At 36.0% G+C, this 10,103-nt stretch overlaps 1 protein-coding gene across 1 annotated transcript; it reads right to left on the bottom strand.

Annotated features, from left to right (window-relative positions):
* Nucleotides 1–451: 451 nt before the first annotated feature.
* Nucleotides 452–9,752, bottom strand: LOC104499300 (sciellin-like; the record flags this gene model as incomplete). Its single annotated transcript, XM_010142789.1, has 5 exons — nucleotides 9,658–9,752; nucleotides 8,826–8,885; nucleotides 4,863–4,937; nucleotides 3,441–3,549; nucleotides 452–554 (listed from the first exon to the last, which is right to left on the bottom strand). Coding segments are annotated over exons 1-5 (442 nt in total), but the record flags the coding sequence as incomplete, so codon positions are not given.
* Between the last annotated feature and the right edge of the window lie 351 nt (nucleotides 9,753–10,103).

The raw sequence follows: 10,103 nt of genomic DNA, 5'->3' as shown, positions 1-10,103 counted from the left end.
AGTATAATATTTTCATCACAATTTAGTAGATTTTGCATCATTTTCTCTATTGGACACAGTTACTCCATTAGGTGATAACACCTCCTAACCCTGACTTATTAATTTCAATAGAACAACCTGATCCTCAGATGGCCTTGCAATTTATTCTTGTCACTTTCAGGGCAAGATGCCATTGCCTCTCCATAGGTGCCTCCATTGAGTGCACAGGTAGCACTCAAGAGATTATAATGAGACATTAAGAGATATCCCTCACAGGTACCAAATAATTATTGTGTCTAGAACATTGGTTGGGTATCATCCTAAGCAACCCAGTCTTACTGAATGAAATTATTTGAAAAGAACTAAGTATACAGAAATGGGCAATAGCTGTGTTGTAATATATTGAAGTTATTTGAATAAAATTCTCTACATTGTTTTTCTTATGTTTGTTGTAATATATCTTGCATCTTACCTTTAACTTTGGAATAGCAAGGCTCACAGTGCACAGTTTGCCTGTAAATCCAAATGCTGTCTCCTGCTCTCAAGTCTTCCAGAGGTCTTTTACATACTTCACACTTTAACACACAAATAAAAGTAACACGAAAAATTAAAATTAAACCCTTCTCTAATACTCATTTCCAGCATGCTGTCTTTTAGGGAATAAGCAACCCCAGACCAGAGTAAGGGTTATGAGTACTGCAATATCATCAAATCTGAACTCTGAAAGAGTAATTTTAATTAGCAGTAAATTAGACATCTGAATATCTCACCTTTAGACATCTAAAAATCAAATATCTAAGTCTCAATTGGTTCCCTAGGTTCTCATTACACTTGCAAAGCCTTTCCTTCCCCCAGACATCTCCAAACGGTACTTTCTCTGTTTTAGTTTAGAAATTTATTCTAAAATAAGATGCATCACCCTTTTGAGATCCTTTTGTTTCTTCATTGAGTAAAGGAAGCATAATCAGACTTGATCAACCAACACGGAACAGATCTTAATGAATCTAAACCTGTTTATGTCAAAATATTTTATGATACTTTAGCTTAACCATTAACTATGTCTCCCATTATTGCAGAATCTGTACACTGCTTTCACAAGTGTCTCAAAAAGCTAGTTTTTGAGATAGAGAAGCATCACCCATGTTTCATATATGAAAATACACAGATACACGCAGAGGCTGACTTCCCAAGATCACAAGGAAAGCCTACAGTGAATCAAGGGGCAAAGTAATTCCATCTATAAACCAGAATCTTGAGACCCAGATCATTCTTTTTTTCTTTCAATCTAATAAAAGAAAAGCAAATTGATGTTTCTTTTGATATTTTGTATGCTGATAAGTGAAAATCAATGTTACTTTTACAGTGCAATTCAATAACCACATTGCCAGCCATCCCAGACAGGCTGTAAGCCTTTCCATAATTTTCATGATGGCTGTCTATTCAGATAAATCTGGACTGAAATTCTTTATTGTAATTAAAAATTAATGGACTTACACAGAACATCCCGTTTGCAGCTAAATGAATAAAGGAATTGTGTGATGTCAACACCATGGACTCAAAGGCAATGTGAATGGTTAGATCCAGGATCCAGACAATATGCAGTTGCTTCATGTTACATGTGCTCACTAGGGCTGGTAGGAAGTTGCAGCTGAGCACTCAGTATTGATTAGTATAACATGTTAGAGTACTAGAGGCTTTTTCTTCTTCAGTTTTACAGAACTTTTTTTTTCTATAACTTTTCTACATAAGCTGTTAGTATTAAGGCACTGTTAAAAGAATCTACTTTCTTCATTCATGTTATGTTTCCTTGTATAAATCAGCAAACGGATGGGCATGTTTTCAAAGCTTTGAGCGCTAAGCTTAGCTAGTATTTTTACATGGAGAAAAAACCCTTACAATTTAGATTATTTACTCACTGAGCTTTTGGTATATACCTTTACAAGGAAATAAAGACCTTATACCGCTGTCAGCCACATACAAATCTCTAATGGATACAGGGTATTTGTAAGGAGCTAAATGAATATTAATTATGAGAAATTACACTACTTAGCTAAATCCATATCTACAAGCATGAACCACAGACCTACATTAGTTGTTTAATTTTTTGCCAATGATTTCATAAATGTGTAGTTATACAAAACTTAAGCTGAATTTTGCTGACTAGACAAGTCCCTGCCTGGGAATAGGTAGAAAAAGAATATAATTTAAAAAATAAGCTTAAACATTTAACAGCTAATTCAGCCAATACCAGCACGTTAACACTCCAAACTGCATAAAAAGCCCATTCCTCTTTATGTGGGTTGATCTATCGAAAAAGAATGGAAGCAAACCACAGCTGGTATTTACTTGCACTGCTTGCATTGACAGGGTATTGCAAAGTGATTTCCACGGAAGAGATGGCATTTTTAGTGCTTGCAATGCTCAGAAAGTCTGTATGAGAAAAAAAGTCTATGTAACTTCACACATGTTAAGTACAACCTTACTGCTGCATTCTGCTCTGGGTTACTTCTCATGCAGTAACTAGGTAAAAGAACTGCTGTCAGAAGCAGAAGTAAAAGCTATGCAAGACTGGGCAGAAAAATGAGCTATGCTAATGCGGTGGTTTTGTCAAGTATTGTTTGTTAGAACAACAAACTCTGTGTGCGGATGCAAGCAGAATTAAGACAAATGAAGCAGAAAGACAACAGGCTAGAGAGCTGAGCTCTGGTAGGCGTACCGTGAGAAAAGTTTAAGAGCAAATTTTAGGCTGAGGCTTTGGAGTGTCAAGCAAAAAAAAAAAAAAAAAAATTATTCTGTGCTCTCATTCTTCTTGGAAACAAGCAAAAAGTTACACATTACATAATTTTTAATAATGAAGGCTGAGGCAAACAGATATCCAGTTTAAAAGCTGTTTTATCCTACAGCAGAAACTGTCCAAAGGACCCAAATTTTAACCAAATCTTTGATGCCAGTAGGTAAAATGATTTCACCTCTATGGCTTAAATATATCTTACTAATGGCTTTGAGTGTAGCTTCTGCACAAGCCATAGTTTTAGATTTCATTTAATCCTGAACATCTACAGAACCTCATAAAAAAAGAAATGGAGTAAAATGGTGCAGTTTGAAGACAGTGTGAGTAGGATACAATTCACTACGTCAGACTGGAAGCATGTGTAACTGAAGGCCTATAAATGTGTAGGACATGCAGGATGTGTTCCACTGCGTCCTTTATTCCCATGTTTGCAAGAGAGAAGGAGAGGCAGGGGAGGGAGCATAGAGGAAGAGAGATTGGAAAAGAGGAAGCGATTTTGTAGGTCCGGGAGTGAAAGACTAGTATTTCCTGTGGTTGTTTTCTGCTCCAGTGTGGAAGGCTTCCCATGTGGAGAAGGCCTAAGGCTGAAATATTCTCTTATTATACATGTAATATAATACAGGTATTACATTCAAATTATATTTCTTAGTAGTAGGTGACATCTTCTTACCTTGAAGCAAGTCGAATGACAGCAAATTTGCAAGGCATCTAAGATCATTTTGGCATCTATGCCCAAGGGCTTCCTGCAGTATGTACATATATCTTTTCCAATTATACTCCTGTGTATATAATACAACATCAGCTGTCAGAAAAAGAGCTACCATTGAGATCTCAAGGAGAAAATCGGTAAGCTTAGTGCACTACATGGGAAAGACATTTGTATACTATAAAATGGCCTAAAATGGGAAAATGCCATGTGTGTATTCCCCTCCATTCTAGTTGACAGGTGTAATATACATGCTTCCGTGATGGGCGAATTGCTGAGTGGCAATAATCGTCAAGTAGCAAAAATACCTTGATAGAAAGAATGGTCTCAAACAGCAATGAGACTGTATTAAGCTGCTGAATGTCTGGGATCACGTATACTAAATTGGGATGAGGTGGACTGTAATGATTTTAATGTTTTAATCACAAAAGAATATTACTTGTTGAACTGAAACTGCCATCATTTGATCAGTCTGATAGAATTCTCCTCTATGTTGCAGAGTTGCCTGAAAACATTTTTCATTTTTTGTACTGCAGAGAGAAGTCCCACCCTCACAGAATTATAGTGAACACATGTGTAGAACAGCTCACCTGGCATTCACAACAATGGTATTTTTGAAAAATTTCTTGGCTGTTTTTGCATTCTTATGTGACATCAGTCTAGATACTGCTGTTTCTCTAGATACACCTAGAGTGTATGTTGGTGTATATTGTGTATAGAGTGTATGTTGGTGTTGGTTTTGCACTACAAAATCAACTGATCTTGCTCCTTTCCACTCAATGATAAACCATTGTACTAATATTTAATCATTTCCGGAGTTCCTTAAACTTGCATTGGAAAGAATACAAGTTTTTCTGATTCAGTATTTCTGAGTAATGGGTCTATCCAAATTACCTGTACTGAGAATAGTGGGCACATTTTATTTTTCTTTTCCCCCATGAGGTAAGATACTACTGATTGAGCAAATAATATCCTTATTATATTTGGGAATATCTTAACTGGTGTGAAAGCATGGAGTTTAACAGCATTATTATGTGAACCTTCCTCTTCCTCCACATCTGTACATTCTCAGAAAAGAAGGAAATTTTGCAGAGTAAGCAGCTGCCCAAGGTAGAAACCCACGGCTTCACAATGCCAACTCTGTCACTTAAGGCATTGGCTATTGTTTCTCTAAATGTCAGCAGTGACAAGACTAACATAATATTAGGCTGCTGAACTGTGATAATTATTTGATGGCAGGATCCCACTGAAAGGGAGCTCTGTATGAAAAGCTGTCTGACAAGCCTAATGGTGACTTCCTCTGCTTGCTTTTGTCTGAATACTTGAACGCTTATGCAAAATGCCTGTGTCCTTTGATACTCTACAATGTTATTAATGTGTACTTACCGATCAGAAGTAGAGTAAACAGTTTTGATAGTATTTCCAGTTATATTTTCTTCATAGGCACCATATGATGATTTGCTGTGAAGCAGTGAGTGCATAGCAGTCACTAAACGGTACTTTTTGTTTTTAAAGGTTTCACCACACCGATGATAATATGCAAACTAATGTAACATGCTTGTAACAAAATCGTCATACTTAGTGATGAGGTTTTTTTCTTTTTTTCACAACCATCAAGAAAAATATATCGGATTAAAAAAAGCATAAATTAGAAATATAGCGTCTTTAGACTGTGTTCTGTTGTTGAATAATTCTTCTTCAGCATTTAAAGATTAAATCCACAATCCCATTGAGCAAAATCTACATGATGGTATTGAGTTTGGCGGTGCTGATATCCCAGCCTGAGCGCTGCATATCAGTAACACTGTGCCTTTTATTCCTTTCTTCCCCCTTCTTTCACTAGTCCTCAAAGAGCTGTCAAACAGCCAAATAAAATTACAGCATGTCCCTAGGAGTAGAGTGAGGGTCTTTATAATAAAGGCTGTTCAACGAGTGATCTGTGTTCACTACAATAACTGTATTGTTCTTTGTATCAGAGTAGGAAGGAATATACCAAATTTAACTATCTGGGAAGTTAAATCTTCCTTTTTTAACAGTCCCAGTTCTAGTTGCTTAACAGTCAGTCCATGCAAACAGTTTTGTTTGCATGGAAGGGATGAGCATATCTGTGACAGCTGAAGAAGTCATCTTGCCATACATGTTTTGAACATTTCTAAACAGATTTAATTATCCTTCCTATTCCTCCAGAAATTCATAAGGTGTATGGGAATTATGACAAGTTTCGTATCACTCTTGAATAACGTTTAGCAGTGTCAGGAACAATTTTTTATAATTGTGTGTTTGCAGAACAGTCTTTTTTTAAAGGAAAATGTAACAGACTGATAACGTGCATGTGTAAGGTGTTACACAGCCCAGATAAATACACTTTTCTATGTACCTCTTTTGTAATGCATGTATGCTGTATTTGATTTCCATACAACACCAGAAATGTATTAAAATTGCAGTTACTGAGAAGCTCAAATGATGTATGTTTTGGTTACATTTCATAGAATATAACAATATGCTTGTTATAGAATAGTAATGTAGCAAACCTGGGTTTGCTCACCACAAGGAAAATATCTATCTCCTCAAGTGAACACCCAGCGCTGTATTTACATTTCAGGCAAGATGAAAGTAAGCTTACTAAGCAGAAAAGCAAACTGAAGCTAAGTGATCACCTTTTGAAAGAGTTTTCCTGCTATTTTTCCATGAAGTACGAGACTGTGACTGCTATTTTCCCTATTAGTAAGGCTCAGTAGAAGATTTCTATTTGTCCTCTCCCTTCCGAGTCATCAGCCTTGAATCAAGCAGTTCATGACCACTATACAGCAATACACACCCTATATATAGGACCGTGTCTTTAAACATTAATACCTAATTAAACCACATAGATGGGTGGAGGTTGGTACTGAAGAGAGGTTTTCCTAATCCAAAACCAGCCTTTCATTCAAGAATTATGTATTATAGTTTTTAAAACATATTTCTTGAAAATACATTTTGATGGTGAAGAAAAATGTATTGTTTCCTTTATTTCAATGATTTCCACTTACCAACAGACCTAGTGTTTAGTTCTATTAAATATCCCTTCACCTCCTTTTGCACTCAGGTCTCTAATATGTGTGTTTGTAGAGACAGAAAACAGATAGAGCACGAGTATTGCAAGAGAAATGGTTTTTAAGATACTTTGTACCTGGTCAAAAAGTTGGAAACCCACGCTACGTTTTCAGTGATTGGGATAAGAGATGATACATGGGTTTGGATTCATCCCATATGGATAGTTTTAGGAACTTAACAAAATGCTTAAGCGAAGAGTGTAATGTTTTCCTTACAGCCTCAGAAAAAAAATATGCTCCCTGAAACCATGGTGTTATCTAACATACAGGAAATACCTTTCCTCTAGTGATTATACAGAGAATTCTGACTTAAATGCTCTCCTAAACTTCAGCTACATCTCTAGGGTATGTCTGGTGCTTCCCACTCTGAGCACTAGAACTGTGCTGTGTGGGCTTCTATGTGTGCGGTCCTGGAAGCCGAACTTGGAAGCGGGCTGGCATAATTCCTGATACCACTGTGAGGTTTCTAAACATCCCTGAGATTTCTCGCAGAAAGATGGTTTCTCTTAATATTTTGCAAGAAATGGCACTTTAGACATTATAGATCTCAATTCATTGTCCACAGTACCTGGTCTGTCTTTCACTGTCGCTGGAGTAGTTTGTTTCTAGGAGATTAATTGGAGCCCTTGGAGAATTTTCATGTGCTTGCTCAGTTATGCTGAAAAAAAAAAAAAAAAAAAAAAAAAAAAAAAAAAAAAAAAAAAAAAAAAAAAAAACAAAAAACCAAAAACCAAACAAACTGAAAAAACACACACAACAAACAATCACTTTTTAGAAGTCATTTTCAGCCACACAGCTTTCAGTTTCACTGAGAGCTATAAATGTAGAAGCTTGGCTAGAAACAGTACATAAAAGAAATTTACCTTTTCCTTCCTGTTGCTGAATTGTTCCTTAAAAAAAATAATGGAATTACTGACCTATAATTTTAAGTCCTCTAGTTTATGCTGGTAGATATATTCATATCAGAAACTTCATCTAACTTTAACTGAACTCTAGTTTCCTCGAAGTGCCCAATGAGGTTTTCAGCTGTGCAGTAATGGTTGACAGCATTCTGTGTTTTCTTGGTAGTATCCTATAACGTTTTATTCTTTGTTTTGTTCTATTTTAGTTCAAATTTTTTTTTTTTTTTTTTTTTTTTTTTTTTTTTTTTTTTTTTTTTTTTTTTTTTTTTTTTTTTGGATATACTTCAGTTATGTCTTTATTAGAAATGACCAGATAAACAGATACACAGGCTCTTGTTTTAAAAAGCAGGATTAAATTCAAGCAAAAGAAACCTTGTCCCCTGCAGTTTTCCCTGCCACAAACATGACATGCAATCAAACATAAAAATAAACCTTGTCAGACAAATTATAGGATTTAAGGAATAAGTACTAGAAATGTTTTTCATGATTTTAGAAAGCAGATCAGGCAAAGACCACTCTTGTTGGGTTCTGCCAAAGGTTATATTCTGAAACAATGCGATGATTATAAGCCTTCACTCTGGATGTTTGGGCTGCAGCTTGATTTATTTCAGTGAACTTGCTAAGGCCTGAAGCTCCACAAAATGAACCTTGCTCAGTGCTGATCACTGCTTTATATGCGTAGCATGACGCGTGAAGCAGCACCCTCTATTGTGCTTGACTCCTAATCTGGCAGCCCCCCTTTCAGAACTAAAAGAGAAACTGATTCTGTATATGCTTCTCTGGTCAGACTGTCAAATGGGACTGTTAGGATAAGAATATTTTATATTAAAAAACAGATAAACTGTTTATGTAAACAGATAGCTAAGTTCTTAATTTAGGTATAAAACTAAATGGGAGATACGAAAAGATACCTTCAGAATGGTACCTAAAATAGTAACCTCACTTTAATTGACCAAAGTGGATCTTAGTGTTTGCAGATAATGATGATACCTAGCAGCAGTGAAACTTTTAAACTATGAATGCATTTACTTATACTTCTTTGAAATGCTAACCGTTCACAAAACACCTAGTTAAGAACAAAAATGCTTATGAGGATCTTGTCAACAGGCATCTCCATTCACTACAACAGATAGATAGCATGTTTGCGTCATTGCTTATTATCAAAATATATGCACCTTTATCGTTATATTTGGTTAATCAGGCACATTTCAGAAATAATACAGGTGTCTTATTCAAGTTATCCAAATTCTGCTTGCTTGTATTAGGAATTCACATTTTCTGGTATCACACTAAAGAGCTACAACTCTTCATATTGGCTTTTTAAATTTTAGAGAGATCTCTGAATTGAGTCTTACCGCTTTTTATTTTGGTCATCAGCAGACTTCACTTCAGTGTGACCACCAAGGTCCTCATCTCTGTGAAAGTGAAAAAGACCTCAGAACTAATAAAATTATTTGATTAAACTTAAACATATTAAATGAATTAAATGGGTTGAATTATTTATGTTGAAGAAGAAAAAAATTATATGTATTTCACAAGGAAGATTCCTGACTATACTGAGTATGAGTCAATCGTTTCACATCATAAGTGCTTAATTAGTTATGAAGTAACTATTATCTGTTCAAACTTCAATATTTTTTAGTTTCTCTCCAGTGTGACACTACAGAAGAACGACAAACTACTCAAAAATGCTAAATTCATTGTAGTATTGTAGGATAATTCAGGTTGGAACTCAGGAACCTTGAGAGGTCTTCAGTCCAACCTCATGCACAAACCAGGGGCAGCTCTGAGGTCAGACCGGCTTGCTCAGGACGTTTTTTAGCTGGGTCTTGCAAACCTCCAGGTACAGAGATTGCACAAATTCTTCAGGCAACCTGCTCCACTGATGAACAGTCCTTACGTCCAGTCTGAATCTCTCTCGTTTCGATTTATGACAGCTGTGTCACTTTGTGTGGCTATGCTGCAGGTGAAGGGCCTGCCTACATTTTCTAAACAGACTATGGCTCTGTGATTTTAACTTGATAGCATGGTTTTATCCAGTACAGGCATCAGTACCATGAGATACGCAAATGGCTGCCAAAGGTGTTATTTGCTTTGTCGTTATATCCAGCCCAGATTCAACTAACAACTGCTGTTATCTAGGGTTGTACACAATCTCTAGAACCATGCTTTCAGATCACAGGATACCTGGTGAAAAATGCAGGTTTAAGCCATTCTTCATGGATCACTGCCCTTGCTGACTGAAGTGCTTTGTGATGCTCTTTTGAGGGCCTATCATCCATGAGTTCTACAACATTTTGTTTAATACCCCTTCTCTAAATATATTAAAATATTTCTTTAATAGTTTTATTGAGGAAGCATATAAGGCATGTATGGAAGCTTGCCATAGATATTGTTCAGCTGATAGTGCACATGCCAGTTAATTAATCTGTATTTTTATATTCATCATTCTGTATAAGGAATGCTACTTATTAATCTGTAAACATTTTACAGATTTGCGACATTACCTTTTCTGACATTCTTAGAGTTACAAAATAATCACTGCATTAGAAAAGCAGAGCCTGAGAAGCTTTGGAGACTTACTCCTTGTCGCTTGTGAAAGAACTTGAATTCACTTTGATGAGGTTATCAAG

The sequence above is a fragment of the Buceros rhinoceros genome, unplaced genomic scaffold (genome assembly GCF_000710305.1).
Source record: "Buceros rhinoceros silvestris isolate BGI_N320 unplaced genomic scaffold, ASM71030v1 scaffold11999, whole genome shotgun sequence".
NCBI classification, from domain to species: Eukaryota; Metazoa; Chordata; class Aves; order Bucerotiformes; family Bucerotidae; genus Buceros; species Buceros rhinoceros.
Note: the sequence above shows the minus strand (reverse complement) of the source record. Positions and strands in the feature narration are given on the sequence as shown.